This window comes from Medicago truncatula, chromosome 3 (genome assembly GCF_003473485.1).
Source record: "Medicago truncatula cultivar Jemalong A17 chromosome 3, MtrunA17r5.0-ANR, whole genome shotgun sequence".
Classification (NCBI taxonomy): domain Eukaryota; kingdom Viridiplantae; phylum Streptophyta; class Magnoliopsida; order Fabales; family Fabaceae; genus Medicago; species Medicago truncatula.
In genome coordinates, this window is record NC_053044.1 from 32,095,286 (window position 1) to 32,112,762 (window position 17,477).

Sequence of the window (17,477 nt, forward strand, 5' to 3'; positions counted from 1 at the left end):
CCTTTATAAACACCCTATTCATTGGTGTCACAAAGGGGGTGTCTATTTACAATGATGTTTAATAGGGGAAGGACCCCATTATAGATGGTATAAGAATTGGGTGTATCACAAAAAATTATTCACATTTTAACTATGAATGGAAAAGGTTCTCTTGAATGATTCATGAAAACTTATCAACTAGTTTAAGTTTAATCATTTGTATGTTTGTACGATCATCGTGCCCCCTTCTCGACATTGGTCTTGTTTATGGGGGAGGATTTGTATTCCCCTCACTTCTCTGCCACAATCTCATGGTGATGTAGCAAGTTGCTCACTTGTGCAACTTGTATAAGGTCTTTGAAGGTCGATTTGCCAATGAGTCAACATATGGTTTTGTTTTGAGGTATGCCACAGTCTGTGGAGTGCTACATCCTATTGAAATATTTGATTTGGGACATCTCGCCGTTTAAACAATCCATGAAATTATTCAAAGTTTTCTTTTGGCTTTTCAAGGGTCTAACTAAACTTATTGAAATCTAAGGGTGGGCAACAAGAACAATGAACCGTTGAATTGTAATGAACCAAAATTAATCAAACCATTATAGTGGTTTGCGAACCCAACCGTCAATTTTATAACAATTTTTGAACCATAATCGAACAGTTTCGATCCAAACCGAACGAACTGTTAATGAGTCATTTCGAACCAATTTAGCATTTTTTTTCTATGAATGGATTTTTAAAGAGGTCTCCAAACATCTTTTTTCATTTTATATAATCTCTTGGATATATGAGAATCTTGCAGCTTTAGTGCTCCACCATGAATGGATTTTTAATCAAGTTATCATGGTTTAAATACAATTCATAAGAAGTTTTAATACATTTTGATCTTGGTTAAAATATAGTTCGTAATTTTTTTTTAATACCAATAGCCTGATTGACGATTCCAATTCATGAAAAAGGACCACAAAGTATAGTTTAGTTCAAAATATTGATTTATGTTCGGTTTATTTCATATGCAATAAAATGGTTAATCTAACCATAACTATGGTTATGTTCATCCCAAACCATAAACCGTTTGGTTCAATTTTCCTAAACTATTAGAATTATTCGATTTGGTTTGGTTTTCTTCAAAAGGCAAACCATGCTCAAGCATATTCAAATCTTAAGAGCCAAACGACCCATAATGATACAAACCAAAACTTCTAGCTAATTGGCATATGTGCTAAAAACAATCTATTTTCAACATTATCTCTAAAATCACTTTCGTATTGGATGAAATCATTACGGGGCCTATACTTTGGAAATGAATCCTACATAAAGTGGTAGAATTCATATAGATTTGATAAAGTGGTAGAATTCATATAGATTTGATCCAATAAAAGATTGAGTGTTGGGGAAATTGTTAGAAAGAGATTGTTCATAGGCATAACAATTCTATTGTTTATAAATATTCACCGATCTTTTGTGAAAATGGAAGAACCGCAGTAAAGCAACTCATTTCAATATGCAAGCAAATATTATATCCTTTAGGGCATTTGAAGCCCGATTTATCTTAATTTTAGCATTAAAGGAGGTTAGGTGCTCCTAGTGGTAGGTCTTGCCATCATACACTTTCATGGTTGGAAGATGGAAGCGTCTCAGAATGGGATCTTCATCAATTCCACTTGGAAAGGGGAGTTGTCTAGTATATTCCTCATGTCTCTTTCTTATAGGATGGTCTCTCAAGAAGGCCCTAATTTCTACTTTAGAGTTGGTGGTGATATTGTAATTATATTAAAAATGTGATCAATATCCTTTCCTTCCGTGTCTATCAACTTCGGTTATAGGTTCCTTAAGTCTCATAATATGTGCATGCATCTCGTTCATGCAAGACGACGTAGGACTATGAATCTTACACCTTCATGAAGGTGAATGACTTTTTGTGTTGTGGCGTCGTTGGGGCAATGTGTGACTCATGTTTTGACGTCATTGACGTAATAGTGTGTGACTGTGACTGTTTTGTTGCTTGTGTGGTGAGGTGTGCGACGATGCATCAATGAAGGAGAATTTCTTCTTCTGCGTGATCCTTATTTATAGTTATGTATCTTATCTAGTGTTAAGCTTCTTGATTGTTGCAAACTTATCTCTTGTGATTTGGCGTAGTTTGTTCAAGGTAACTAAATCCAATATAGGTGGAGTGCATATATGATTCAAATCAGGTTTATGTAAATATGAATAATCTGGTAGCTACCGAGAAGCTGGTTATTCTTAGAGTGGTGGAATGCATTAGTGCTCAATCTATTTTCGAGGTAGGAACGAGACGGTTCCTGAGGCGTCTTAAAAGGATGTTTTCTTTTGTTATATGTCACCCCGAGATGCAATGTCTCCTACGATGGTGCAAGAGATAAGATCTTGTGCTGCACCACACCGGCATACAAGATGTTTGCTTCCATGGACTTAGAGTTGACTCGTTTATCGAGTCTTCATATTATATGTTTGATGGAGTTTACAAAAAAAAGTGACATATCATAATTGTGACAATTGGCTAAAAAGTTTTCTCATAGAGATAGAAGGCCAACATAGTGAATATGATTTAGGATTGTCTCTCTATAAACTTTAAATACCTTATTGAATAGAAGAGAAAACGAGACACATGAATAAATATGTGTTTCAACTACCCAAATGTTTTATTACATACTTTTTACATGTCAACATTAATTACAATAAAATACTTTTTTTTTTTGTTGAGAATCAGTATTTTTTCGCATGAGATTAATCGCTCGAATTGGTTTCCGTGAACTTAACTCAATTGGTAAAGACAATGCATAATATATACAAAGTTCGGGTTCGAACCATGGACACCAACAAAAAAATCGCTCAAATTTAACAACGGAATATGCTAGAACATAAGAGAATATTGTTAAAAGAAAAGAACATAGAAGGAAAAAATAAATAAATACTATAGCGATTTTTATATTTTTGAACAAATATACTCAAAATAAAATAACATAATTTTTTGGTATTTTCTTAAATTTTTAACTGCATTTTATACATATTAATGATTTTGTCTAGCGATCCATCCAATAAAGTTGCGGTTTTTCACTTATCCCTACCGCAAACAACAGTACTCAAACTCCTCTACACTCCCACTCCGCCACTCAACTTCCAAGTCTATTCAATTTTTCAAACCCTTTTTACTCCGTTTCGTTGATTTTGGGGCTTCAAAATGGAGAATCTTAATTTAGCCCTTGTTTCTTCCCCAAAACCTTTGCTTTTGGGACATTCCTCCACAAAAAATCTCTTCACCAGAAGAAAGCCTTTCACTTTTGGGAGATTCACTGTTTCTGCCAACTCTTCTTCCTCTCATGTTACCAGGGTTGCTTCTAAATCTCAACAAAATCTAAAATCTGGTATTATTTTTTTTTTTGTTTGATGTTGTGAATTTGAGTTTTGCTTGGTAGAAATAGAGTTATAGGGTATGATGGAGTTCAATGAAATGTGTATTATTGCATTGAAATTGAATTGGTAGGTATAGTGATGTGTTTTTTATTTGAACTCAATTGCTCAATTTGGTGCTTATGTTTTTTTTGTGAATTTGGTCTATCAAATTTTACTCATATTAGTCCTTCTTAGAGTATGTTAGAGACTAAATTGATAGTAATTGGTTAAATATAGGGACTAAATTGATACTCCATGCGGTCGTTCACAGAAATTGATGTATTTAGTTCAAAATATGGACGAAATAATCAATTTTGTAGACCCATTTGTCTCTTATTAAAAGGACCAGATGGAGTAGTAAGTTGTTAAATATAGGGACTGAATTGATAATAAGTTGCTAAAATTCAGTGACATAATAGATAGTAAGTGGTGAAATATAGGGACCAACTTGACAGTTTAATAGAGTCCGGAACCTTTTCAAAATATTCATTATTTCAGGGACCTATTTGTGAGCGTCCTACAAAGTCAGAGATTAATTTGGTGGTTAACTAAGCATTCTTATGATGAAATAATGAAAATAGAGACTTGCATATGGTACGTTGAGATATCCAGGGGGTTTTGTATTCATGAATGGTGAAAACATTTTTGCGTTTAGTTGTATTACAACACAATACTACTAGTATGTAGTGTCTCTGTAAAGTTTAAAGAGGTGTATTGTGGATTTCTGAACAAGTTTGAGTGAAGCTGATTGCATTTTGAGTTTAAAATGTATTATGTGTGCCTATTTTTTCCAATTGTTATTTATCATTTATTTAGTTTTCCCTCTTGTTTTGTGATTGATGCAAATTTCCACACAAATTGAACGTGTTTCAATGTTTTACACTCATCTCTGGAGAGTCATAAGTAACACATGCTGGGAATACAGTGCAGGGGAAGGTGATAGCGCATAATTTTGCTAGCATTTCTTCTTCAAATAGTCAAGAAACAACATCAGTTGGAGTTAACCCCCAGTTATCACCACCTCCATCGTCGACTGTGTAATCACTCTGTTCTTTCTTTCACATTTTAAATTTCTTGTACTTGTTTTACACCATGTTATATGATTGTCAACTACTTGGAAGGGAGGGAGACAGTTTTAAAATATATATTTTGTTTATTTGATTTTGTATATAAATTTTGCTTATATATTCATATTGATTTATTTGTTCACTACATTTCTAGAGGGTCACCGCTCTTTTGGATTGGTGTTGGTGTTGGGTTTTCTGCACTATTTTCAGTGGTGAGAATCATAATCAAAACTCAGTTTTCTGTATATTGGTGTTAATTTTTTCTTCTTTTTTATTTATGTTCAATACATTAAGGGCTATTTTTTTTTTTTTGGCAGGTAGCTTCAAGATTAAAGGTGAGTTCCACTTTACTGCAAGGCTTGGGTGTAAACTGGTTTGTCATTTGAGTTCTACTAACTGTAAGATATTGGGAGACATATCAAGTGAAAGGAGTGGTTTATTGTCAGAGTAAAATGAGCAAGTCTTTTCACCTTCAAATTTTACACGAAGTTGAAACACATGTTCTGTCAAACCGAATCTTTTTGGATTCTTTGTAGAACTGCAAGAACTAACCGCGTAACTTTTTGTACCCTTTTTATACAATTTCAACATTTTTTAATCTTCTTTCAGAAATATGCAATGCAACAAGCTTTCAAGACCATGATGGGCCAAATGAATACACAAAATAATCCATTTGAAAGTGGTGCCTTTTCCCCTGGATCTCCTTTCCCCTTTCCAATGCCTACTCCACCAGGGCCTGCTGCACCCGCTAATTCTACAAGTACTCAATCTCAAGCATCTTCTACACGAACTGCATCTCAATCCACTGTCACAGTAGACATACCTGCAACAAAAGTAGAATCATCCCCAGGCCCAGACATCAATGTTAAAGATGAAGTGGAAGTAAAGAACGAACCCAAAAAATCAGGTAACATACAATCTCTGCTCAGGACTCCCATTTTTTTCTTGTTGGATGACATGTACTACATGTGCAATTTATAAGTGGTGATTTTATGTCCATCAAGAGATGTATCTGTGGTTTTAAGAATTTAGGTAAAAGCCGTGCCCCTTCACACAGGGGCTGCTAATTTACACTCACGTAAAAACATGAAGATAAATTAGCAAGCGCGCACCTTTTCCATTGGACCAAAAAACCATTCGCTTTTATTATTTATAACTGGTAAATTGAGGGTTAGTTTTGTCAATATCATTAAATTATTTACACCCACCTTGCTAATTTACACTCACTTTGTTGATGAACACCTTTATGTTTCAAATAGACAATTATAAACATTAAACAACCCAAATAAACACAACACAACACAACAAACAATTTACAAACACTATTCACCAAATTTCAGTTTGTTTTACTTGAATGCTTGTATACTTTTTGTTTACATAAAATTAAGAGTGACAACACAGGCTTAAGGGGATTTACCAGTAAAAAAAAGCTTTAGTGGCTTTATAAGCAAAAAAAAAAAAATGGGCACACCATGTTCAATGAGAACATCCTAAAAGTAAACCCACCCGCCGAGAAATCTAGTTGAATTGAAAAAAACAGTTACTAATGTTTTTTTGTTTAAAAAAAAATGAAATGAAATTTACATAATTACCCTTCATTTAAAACTGATTTGTAATAGTGGCAAGTGGGTTTTTTGGGCCAATGGATACGGTGTACACTTGGTGAATTTTTTTTTTTTCCTTGGGGTCTTGGTGACTTGTCAATTGGCTCAGCCAGGAGATGAGGAACATATAATAGGATGCTTTACTAGTCTTGCCATGAATACTATCTCTCAGCTTTCTTATTGTTATGAACATATAATAGCTTTAGTGAGTTTATGCCACTGCATTATTTTTAAGCTTTGCTTGCATGCCAGTATCCTGTGACAAACTAGAGAGTGTTCCCTAAACAGGCATCAACTGTTTTAGTTTGCTGTTGAATGTATAACTAGTCATCATGTGGATTTTGCTTCCATGTTATGCTTGTATTATTTGGGATGATTCATGAGTGTGTGCAAACCTATTATTTTCTCAACCTTGCTTGCACACTATCATGCTGGTTAGTAGTTCCATAGTTTTTTAGCCACTTGTAATGGCAACATACTGTTATGAATTATAACAAACTACGAAGTTCACCCCTACTAATTTACGTGAAATTTTATAAAAATTCCTGATGCATATTTTTTTGTTGTTGCAGCTTTTGTAGATGTATCTCCAGAAGAAACTGTGCAGCAGAATGCTTTTGAAAGATTTAAAGATATTGACTCATCAAGTTCATTCAAGGAAGCCCGGGCTCCAGCAGAAGTGAGTTTTTAAGATTCTTGTTTTTCCAAAAGATGTTTTGTGATTTGCCTCGTCCTTAATAAAATAACAATGTACATTACTGAAGGCTTCTCAAAATGGAGCTCCCTCTAACCAAGGTTTTGGCGATTCTCCGGGTTCTCAATCTGCACGTAAGTAATGTGTCAGTTGAAATTGAAAATATTTACATATCTGCTTTATTACCGGAAAACCCTGTGTAGCATGATACATCTATTCAAGCTTAATTTCAAGGAAATGCAATGTCACGCCACGATTTAGACCAGCCCTGTTAAATAAATGATTGTTCATGTTATTATGGTTGCATATATTGATTTAATCTTTCCATAATTGTCAAGTTTATAAAGGATAATGTAAACTTACCATTGTCCTTGTACTTTTGATGATTTGGTCCTGTGATAGGATATAGATTAGGAGAGTCTCATATTCTATCATATTTCTTAATAGGAGTGTTCTTTCTTTGAAATTAATTTCTTGGGTTCCTAACACCCTGATTACAGATTTTCAGTCCCTGGGTTGCAATAATGTCATAAATCAAACATGAATAATTCCTATAAGCGTCGTTTTATTCTCAGATTGACATTATAGGCTGCAGTTAATTTATACCATTTTTTGGTTATCATGTAACACATTGTGTTTGTAATATTTGTTCTTTCGAAGTTGTCATAAATGAGCTGCTGTATGGATTGACCAAATGTTCTTAATGTGACCTTGTTTATATTTGGATAGGGAAATCAGTCCTATCTGTGGATGCTTTAGAGAAAATGATGGAGGACCCAACTGTGCAGAAGATGGTTTACCCGTAATATTAGCTTCTTTTATCTCTTAATAATGATTATCATTTTCCATTTGTAGTGAATGAGGATAAGTTTTCAACTTTAAGGAAGTTCTAGTTTTGAATATATAAAAAAAGGTTCCATAATATTGTTTAAGTATGTTTTGTTTGACCTTAGAATTGCTGATGACAGTAGTACCAAGTACAAACAGCACCTATGATACTCTACATTGGACTTGGAAGTAGTTCCATTCTGCATTTTCATATTGAACTACTTCGGAAGTTGTTACGTTTTCCACAAAAACCAATGCTTCTGTTTGAATTCTTCCCTTTCAATTAACTTCATTTCCTCCAAAATATAGTGTATTAGCTTTGCTGCTGCTCTTTTAATTGTTAACCATTGAGTGGAGCTTGTTTGTACTCTCCCTGGTTCCTATTTTCCCATAATGAACAAATTTCCAATGTGTTTTGCGACACAGTCGCTTGATGAAAATTTATAGATTTGCATGCTTGTTTAATGTTTACTTTATTCAATTTGTTTTCCCTTGTTATCCAAAAGAAAGCTCATAATTTTTGGGTACTGTTGTTGCAGCTATTTACCCGAGGAGATGAGGAACCCTACTACCTTCAAATGTAATTCTCTTAACAGTTTTCTTGCCTCTGGTTCTACGCAATGTTAATCAAAGTTTTAAGATTATTATAATGTGCAGACCGTAATTTTATTAGTTTATTACGTTCATGGAAGTAACTAATGCATGACCACATTTGAGCTTACTCATTGTTACTTACATGTACATTACTGTCTATATACGGCAAATTTATATGGGTGTCTTTTCAATCTTTACCAGTACCATATAATATAATGGAAGCTTTTCTGTATGTTGTTTACATTAAGTTTGTTGATCAGAACTTGAACGTCGTGTTTGTCTCTTTCAACTGGTAGATTGTTAATTTTCACATGACATGTTAATGAGTTTGGCAAATGAATAGTTAATATACTGTTGCTGCTTTTGATAGGGATGCTGCAGAATCCTGAGTATCGTCAACAACTTGAAGAAATGCTGTAAGTTCCTTGTATTGTATCTTCAGAGCCTTTTTTTCTCCATCAATGTTCTTATGCTTCACGGTTCAAATTATTATTACTTGTAAGAATAATAAGAGTTTGTTTGCTTTGAAGAAACCTTTTCTGTTTTCACTTTTAATTACAAACATGTTGATGTTGTCTTGTCTTACCTCTATTTTCTATTCTCAAAGATTTGTATTCACTTTTAATTACAAACATGTTGATGTTGTCTTGTCTTACCTCTATTTTCTATTCTCAAAGATTTGTATAGGAAGCAAATAAAAAAATAGAAGTTTCACTTGCAATTCTTTGAAAACACAAAGTAAAGTGAAAAGGTGGTACGTAGGTAGATATAAGTGGAAATAACAAATGAAAAGGCCTGTCTTTGCAAAGGAAAAAAAAAATGAAAAGGCCCTAAGCTTTTGGTGAAGTGCTTACATACATTGGATTGTCTGACACTTATACAATAACTATTTTCTCTGGTGAATGGAAAAATTCTCTAAGGCAGGATACTGTACTCTTTTAAAAGTCATAATTTCCTTTTTTTTAAACTGGCTGTCAGGCATTCAGACAATCACAATACACTGGTTCCAGTTCTTAGCCTCATTTGGTGAAATTGTGAACTAAATAGTTAAATTGGTAGTCGTGGCGCAATTGACCATTCTTATGCATTTCTACAATAACCTTCCATGTAATCTAACCTAAAAGAGAGGGGGAATGCATGTATTTAGACGTGATGTAACGCAGAAAAATGTAAACTTGTTTGTTATTTCTCTCTCAAGTGTCATTCTATATGCTGCAGTTGGATAAATTGACGCATTTTTCAGTAATATATTAGTATATAGTATCCTTTGGCTTATAGAGATTCATACATCTGCTCTTTCTCCTACATCTTTGGTTTCAGAAACAACATGGGTGGAGGCACTGAATGGGATAGTCGAATGATGGACACCTTAAAAAATTTCGACCTTAATAGTCCTGATGTTAAACAACAATTTGGTAAGTTTTATTGTTATTTACAAGACATGTCTTGTTTGAGAGGTGGATCAATTTGTTCATGCTTTAGATATGAATCTTTCCACATTCTCCTTTCATATTTTCTAACATTTTACATTTTCACTTCATCAGATCAAATTGGACTTTCTCCCGAAGAAGTCATTTCAAAGATTATGGCCAATCCTGATGTTGCCATGGCTTTTCAAAATCCTAGAGTTCAAGCAGCTATCATGGATGTATGTTTTAATTTAAGCTTTTGATTAATATGTCATATCAAATCTCTGAATTTTTCTTGTTTTGGTTGCAGTGTTCACAGAATCCAATGAATATTGCTAAATACCAAAATGATAAGGAGGTATGGTGATACTTATTTGAATTCAATTTGTCTTTATGAGAAGCATGTTTAGCCCCCTGTATGTTGAATCTGACATTTGCGTCTTCCTCTTTTCATTTCAGGTCATGGATGTCTTCAACAAAATATCTGAGCTCTTCCCCGGGGTGTCAGGCCAGCCTTGATTAATTTGTTTGTTGGTCAACTTTAGTTATCCGCGCCTTTAGTGACGAGCAATGAGATTAGCTAGCTGTGTCTCGCCATAAAGAAATTTGGAAAGCTCTTCTGCTCATGACTGTATACTACAGGCTCATGGTTGCAGCTCCATTGTGACATACAGATAATAATAACTGTGGCTTAGTCTAAGTTGTCATAGTTGAATTTTTGTTTTATTTTGCCAAAATAGTTGAGATTGTATATTTGATATTTTAAACTTTATGAGGCATTGCATCTGTAGTAAGATTTTCATCTCTACTTGTGGCGAGTTCCTAAAATTCGCTAATTTGTACTTCAGTTTTAAGGTACCTTAAAAAATGAATGCGAGCGCTTCATATGATCTTTCATAAGCATATGCTGCATGAACATGAACTACTATGCAACAAGTGACGTAAAATAATCAAGGGTTATTTGTTGAATAACTGCAGTCTCAATATTTTTGTTTACTCTAACTCTGAATTTCTACTGTACATTGTATTTCAAGCATGTGGTTAATTGGTAAAAGCAAGTTACCAAGAAAAAGTGTTACATCTTGTAAAAAAAAGTTACATGTTGCTTAAGTCAATTAATCATTTATGAATTTGTGTAGACATTTTTGTTAATGAATCAGCAGTTCACAATACAACAAATATGTGACAATTGCACAGATTTAATTTAAATTCCCACATAAAAGAATAAGGGAGGAGAAGCAGAAAATGTTATTAGGATGACATTGACTGAACTGGGGTTAAAGTAGTGGGGTCCAGCTGGATCAGACAAAACAACAAATGACCCTTCATTCATTGGACCCGTGTTTTACTGCGCCTGCCCGCCCTACCCGTGCCCTGCCTCTCAAAATTTGAATGCTCTTTGCCTCTTTCTCTCTCATTTCATCACAAAAAGTTACAATCTTTTGCCCCTTGTTGCAATTCAAATCTCATTTTTCTGTGAACCCTTTATTATGACCCTTCATTTTATCTTCAACTTTCTCTAGCTCAATTCAATAGGCCAAACCAAACCACATAATTTCATGGGTACATGTTTGAGTAAGAAGAAGAATTCTTCAACTACTACATCCACCTCCTCTCTTGCTGAAATCAAGTCAGCCATTGCAACATCTGTTGAGTTTGAATGGAAGAACAAGAATCATTCTTCCCATAATGGTATCACAATGTCCAAACCAAAAGTAGAAACTCAACCACAAGTGAAGCTGAAGAAAGCACTAGAAAAACATGATGATGATTCAGTAGAAAAACATAAAGGGCAAGTTAAAAAAGAGATTTTTATCATCAAACACAGAAAGAGCCATGATGACAGTGAGAAAAATTCTAGTATTGAAGGAGCTGAGTTAATGGGTATGAGAACTTCAAACTGTACTAAAGAAGATGTGGATGCAATTCTTATACATTGTGGTAGACTCAGCAGAAATTCTTCAGGTAAAGCTTCTTCTTTTAGAGAGCATAGGAGAAGGCTTTCGGGTTCAAATAGAACTAGAAGTAATGATTTTGATCATTGTGACAATGATACAATTTTTTCCTCTGAGAAGGGCCAAAAGAATAGTGATTTGTATGAGGATGATTGGAAGGAACCTGCAGAGAAACTGTATAGGAATAGGAGAAGAACACCAAGCAGGGAAAGAGAGCAGCGACAACGTTCAAGTAGCCGAGAGAGGAGAGTTAGTATATCACCTGTGAGAAGATCTTCAGATACAACTACACCACTCAATGCAAGAAACAATACCAATACTAGTTCTATGCCTAGAAAAATGGTATCTGTTCCTGCTACTGTTACATCCCTTGTAATGGATAAAAGTAATAATAATGGTTGTGAAGGTGGAGAATCTGCAGCAGGTACAATTGGTGTGAAGAGGATTACAGTTAGGAGAAATGTTGGTTCACCGCGTTCTCAATCGCCTGCAAGAGCAAATGGGAATGCAACAAGTCAGTCATCACTTAGCCGCAGCTCCTCGAGGAAAGCAGAAGAATCACCATACAGAAGAAATCCACTGAATGAGCTTGAACAAAACTCCCTTGCTAATCCACATTCAACAGTCAACAATAACAACAGCAGGGCGCAAAGCAGACCCAAAAAGGAAATTGAAACAGAAGCTAATAAGGTATCCACTCTGTGCATGCTTGTATTCAATTTTGCGAGACAGAAGTGATTATGAATATATGAATCTGATTTTGATATGTCTCAAGAATTGCTTTTACCTTTGAAGTAGCATTTAATTTGAAATTGACATTTGAAATTTTTGCCTTAAAACGTCATTTTTAGATGCAAATTTAGTATTAAGTCCACTTTTACGTGAATGTATAGTTGTCTACAAACATAAATCATTCTACTTTCAACTTAGTTTTAACTAAAATCAGTTCATTCAAAATCGTTATATTTTTTGGGTAAAACCAAACACATACTTGATAACATTTGGTTTATAATTTATTAGCTTGGAAGAATCGAGCTTTTTTGATTAGTAATTTGTTTTATTTATGTATGTGATTGATGTAATAGTGTTTCCCCTTTCTACTACAGATACCAAATTCCAGCAGAATTGCACTGGACAAGGTTGAGGATGTGAGTTGCAAGACAAAACTACAAGATGAAGATGTCAAAATGATGTCTTCAGTGACTGATAATGTTGTTGTTAAGACAGTGGTGGTGCCACCAGTGGTTGAAAACCTAAAACCCTGGAGATTAACAAGAAGCAGATCTTCGAGGCGATCACGAGACTTAGAGTTAGACCACAACCCTGAAGATCTTTTGATTCCCCCACAGTCCTACACCTCACTACTGCTTCAGGATATCCAGAACTTCCATCAAAAGAACACACCGCCACCACCGTCACCGCCACCTGTTTCTCTCCCAGCTTGTGTTGCCAGAGCTTGCTCTATCGTCGAAGCTGTTGCTAATTTCAATTCCAATAGCAGCTCAAATTTGTCTGGTGTAGAAGACAGGAGAAATCCACCAGGTTTTCAGTCTAATAGGAATGAATATGATGTTCTGCCGGGTACTAGCAACAGTTATGGGAAGAGAGTGGCAGATAACAAGGATAGGGATGTGGAGTACGAATTAATTGTTTATGATGATATGGTCGAACCGAGCTTACATAAGTTCGAGACAATGAATAGGGGTAGTTCAAACATGGAGGAGCAAGAGTCTTCAGGAAGCAACAGCTTAACTGTCAGTAGTGCAAAACATCGGCGGAACATTTCTTCTTCTTCTTCTTGGGAACCCAGTTCTTCTGATTCAAAAGATTGCTGGACTGCTAGATTGAACAACTGCAAAGAGGAGGATAAGAAAAGTCCATTAGGCATGGAAAGAAGGGTGTCTTCTGTAGCAAGGCGGGCAAATATAGACGGAGCAAAGATGAAATTGAACAGCAAAAGGAGAGAGAGTGATCATCAGCATGACAATGAAACAGGGCGTGGCAGGCTTGGTGCCAATAATGTTCCTCACATGAAACAAGTTGTCACAGCAGTTGCATCCACATAAATGAATTCACCTTCATCTTTTGTCAATAATAGTCCCATGAGTGACATTCCTTCTGTTTGGTGTTGCACACTCTGCAACCAGTTTTCATTTAATTAAGGTCTATGTGAATATTCTATGTCGTTCCTATTTCACTTGTAACAACATTATGTTTCATTATTTCATCAAATAAAAAATGCATAAAAAGTATCAGTTACTTTCAGTTCCATTTGTAATTAACTCGGACACTTGAGAGGAGGGAGGGAATGGAAAGACAACAAAACAGTATGGTGCTGGTATTTCTTATACCTGTCAGTACTAATTTAGTTCTTATGGCCTTTCCGAACTCCATAAAAGCAATAAGAATTAGGAAGAAATTGTCATGGGCAAGGGGTAAATTCAGCTAATTACAGATTGGAAGGATAAGTGGAAAAAAATAATTATTCACATCCTAATTGATGTACATATACTTTGCAAATTATGTACATAATAAACTTTTTTATTTGATTTTTTTGCTGCCCAAGGTATCTGCAGTCAAAAGTTAGAGACTACTACGGATGCATAGATTCATTTAAATAGTTGACCTCTTTCAATAGTCAATATGTGATATCCCATATGCACCAACTAGATATCAAACCCAAAACTTAAGGAACCTAATTATCCAATCGTGTATAATATACATAAATTAAGCTTATAAGAATAGTGTAGCTTCCTTCAAAAAAATAATAAAAGAATAGAGTAGTGTAGTTTGTTAGATTATACATACAACAATGGCTGTGTAGCACCCTAATTGCAGATGCAATTTCTGCATACTTGTTGCTATAAATCCAATAATAATAATGTAAAAAGAAATCATCCTTTGGATTCAAAAACAAATCCATTATGTATCACAAACTTGGCACTAATCCGAGATGTATATTTCATTCGTGTGATCAACAATTCACCATATACAAAACTATCCATAAACAAGTCCCAATCTATATATTCTTATTCAGTCATAGTGTAACAGTAAAGTCATATTTTTCATACAGTTAAGTCCTATAGTACAAAGAATAAATTTTCTATGGAAACAATATTTCCCTTGTATAAGGCTTGTGTTCAACTCTGGTAACTTCCAATTTTCAGCTATATAATGTGCAGGAAGAGGCTCGAAGCCTGAATTAACAACTAATAAAAATTGCATTTACACTGTCAAGCCTGATAGCAAGTGGTCAAGATCACATATCAATCAAGCTTCTCTCCATGCCCAAAAGCAATTTGAGTCTGTGGCAATTTTTTCGTCTCGAAGATCACATATCAATCAAACTTCTCTCCATGCCCAAAAGCACTTGCATTCTCAATTTGAGTTCGTGTCAATTTTTTCGTTTGGTTAGGTTGAAAGAAAGCCAACTATATAATTCATTCTAAAGTTAACCATATATTGCAGTTACAATAATAGTGGTTCCAAAAAGCTGTACAGGTGAGAAGGTCTTACTAAAATACAGAAACATGAACTGAACTTAGTCAAGCGACCTGCGGTGCATCACAAACGCAATATCAATAACCATACGCTGCAACAAAAACAGGATAGTGAAGTTTTGAACTAAGCTTGCAGACAGTTCTTAAACCATGATATACCTTCCACATGTCCTTTCCTCTTTCCTTAAACAATTAGATATTTTTGAAAAAATAATAATATATGAATGTTAAGACATCTGCTGAAATAAATTTTATGCAATTATAATCCGGATCCATAAAACCGAGTTCAACATATATTGGCATCCAAAAACAAAAATAAATATTATGAAAAGGAGCTATAATTTTGTACATTCATAAATACATCTTGCTTTTTTAATTGAAAAAAGAATACCAATCACTCAGTTCAATTTCATAATATTAAATTATCAAACAGTGGAGTCAACGAGATTTGATGCGCACAGTGGTGAATCAATAAACTGGCGAATGGATTGTACCTGTTGTGTTAGGGCTTTTGGATGTATAGCTGTCTAGTGATCCAACCCTCTATCAACCATCATCATTCTAATTCTCTCCATATCCTCTAATCTACCTGCCTTTTCGTAAATCTTCATAAGAAGTACAAAATTATGTTCATTGTCTGGCTCTAATTCAAAAAGCTTGTTTGCAGAAATCTCCCCTATAGTTACATTTCCATGCAAAAGGCATGCATATAATAAAGCTCCCCACAGAGTTGGACCAACCGCCTCAGAGTCCATTCTAACTATGATGCTATAAGCCTTTTCGACCAATCCTGCTCTACCGTATAGGTTAACCATACAACCATAATGCTCCATAATTGGTTTTATTTTATACTTTTCACACATCAAGGCAAACAATCTCTCTCCATCATTCACCAAACCTAAATGGGCACAAGCTGACAATAATGAAACAAATGTTATTTTATCAGGCACTTCACCGGCTTCCTCCATTTTCTCAAAATAAGAGATAGCTTCCGGGTGTTTACAATGAGAAGATATTATGGAATTCCACGAAACAACATCTCTTTCTGGCATTAGATTGAATATTGAACGTGCCTTATCCAACCTTCCATGCTTGGAGTACGCAATGATCAAGGAATTAGCAATAGACAAGTTCCACTCAACACCTTGCCGGATCACCCATCCATGAATTTGGACCCCAACATCTAATGACGACACACTAGTAAGAATCGCGGATATAGAAAAATAGTCAGGTTTTTCCCCTTTCAAAACCATTTGGCGAAAAATATTGATTGCCTCAACCTCAAGACCATGACGAACATAACCCGTGAGCATCGAGTTCCACGAAACTGAGTCTCTAAAATGCATCTTATTAAAAATCTTCCTCGCCTTCACGATGTCACCACACTTAGAATACATGTCAACAAGTGCATTAAGCACAAACCCGTCATCCCAAAACCCACAACGCACCACATGACGATGCACCTCTTCCCCAACACCCACCAACCCAATTCCACCACAAACTTTAAGAACACGAGGAAATGTGAAAATATCTGGTTCAACACCCTCTTCCACCATTTGAAAATAAAGCGCAATAGCATCATCATAAAGACCCATCTCTGCATATCCAGATATCAACGAATTCCACGGAAACGCATACATATCCCTCTTAGTCATTTGATCAAACAAGTCATGTGCATCATCCATATACCCAAATGAAGCATACAACCTAACAAGTTTAGAACTTATTCCAACATTTCTATGCAAAAGGGCTGGTGGGATAAGACGGTGAAGCCAGATACCGTGATGAATAGCTCCGAAACGGTAACAAGTTTCTAACAAAGAAGCATAAATTTCAGGGTCAATTTTGATGCCTTTCTCCAATGAAGCTTCAAGGTCATTGAGAACTTGTTCAAGTGCTTGAAATTTGGTTTGTGGGTATGGTTGTTGGTGAATTAGAAGTGGTGTTGGTTTTGGTTTTGGGTATGAAAAAGTGTTTTTTGATTTTTGGGTATCCCATTTTCGCAATTTCTTGAGTTTCTTATTGTCAGTGTTCTTCTTAGCTGTGTAGAGGAGTGACAATATATTAATTGAACTGCACTCTTGGTCATTGTTAGAGGTGAAAGAGTAGCAGCGAGTAGTGTTGGTTACGGTGGTGAGGGGAGTAGAGTACCACCACGACGATGCCATGGCCACGACGGAAGAGAGTGACGTTTGATACCGGAAAATAAACTGTGGTAGTTATAACTGCCAAATGCACCTTGTTACTACTATATTTTTGATTCAGCTGTTTTTTTTTTTTTTTTACATAAATAATAGTTTTTTTTTTTTTCTCTATAAAAATGTTATTGTGATTTGCGAGTGTTGTGTTTGAAGGTGAGATTGAACACTATCCCCGAACAAAGATTTTCTCTTTCTCATATGTCACAAATCCAAATCCAACCGAATATGT

At 35.1% G+C, this 17,477-nt stretch overlaps 3 protein-coding genes across 5 annotated transcripts; 2 read left to right on the forward strand and 1 right to left on the reverse strand.

Annotated features, from left to right (window-relative positions):
• Window positions 1–3,025: 3,025 nt before the first annotated feature.
• LOC25489188 (protein TIC 40, chloroplastic) lies at window positions 3,026–10,439 on the forward strand. The gene is made up of 14 exons (XM_013605068.3): window positions 3,026–3,368; window positions 4,322–4,433; window positions 4,618–4,675; window positions 4,781–4,798; window positions 5,073–5,370; window positions 6,640–6,746; window positions 6,832–6,895; window positions 7,491–7,563; window positions 8,129–8,169; window positions 8,554–8,599; window positions 9,504–9,598; window positions 9,728–9,831; window positions 9,903–9,950; window positions 10,052–10,439. The coding sequence occupies exons 1-14, from the start codon at window positions 3,185–3,187 to the stop codon at window positions 10,109–10,111; spliced, it is 1,308 nt and encodes a 435-aa protein (XP_013460522.1). The 5' UTR covers window positions 3,026–3,184; the 3' UTR covers window positions 10,112–10,439.
• A 491-nt stretch (window positions 10,440–10,930) lies between these two features.
• On the forward strand, window positions 10,931–13,812 carry LOC25489189 (uncharacterized protein At1g65710). Of its 2 annotated transcripts, XM_039831362.1 has the most exons (3): window positions 11,357–11,557; window positions 11,668–12,237; window positions 12,654–13,812. In XM_039831362.1, exons 1-3 carry the CDS (start codon window positions 11,507–11,509, stop codon window positions 13,611–13,613), a joined length of 1,581 nt encoding a protein of 526 aa, XP_039687296.1. In that variant the 5' UTR covers window positions 11,357–11,506; the 3' UTR covers window positions 13,614–13,812. The 2 variants fall into 2 exon arrangements, with proteins under 2 accessions (XP_013460523.1, XP_039687296.1); XM_013605069.3 differs by having other exon boundaries at window positions 10,931–12,237.
• A 544-nt stretch (window positions 13,813–14,356) lies between these two features.
• LOC25489190 (pentatricopeptide repeat-containing protein At4g25270, chloroplastic) lies at window positions 14,357–17,358 on the reverse strand. 2 transcript variants are annotated; one of them, XM_024778346.2, is made up of 2 exons: window positions 15,542–17,358; window positions 14,357–15,139 (listed from the first exon to the last, which is right to left on the reverse strand). In XM_024778346.2, the coding sequence occupies exon 1, from the start codon at window positions 17,213–17,215 to the stop codon at window positions 15,575–15,577; it is 1,641 nt and encodes a 546-aa protein (XP_024634114.1). In that variant the 5' UTR covers window positions 17,216–17,358; the 3' UTR covers window positions 14,357–15,139; window positions 15,542–15,574. The 2 variants fall into 2 exon arrangements, with proteins under 2 accessions (XP_024634114.1, XP_013460524.1); XM_013605070.3 differs by having other exon boundaries at window positions 14,359–15,101; window positions 15,542–17,357.
• Window positions 17,359–17,477: the final 119 nt, after the last annotated feature.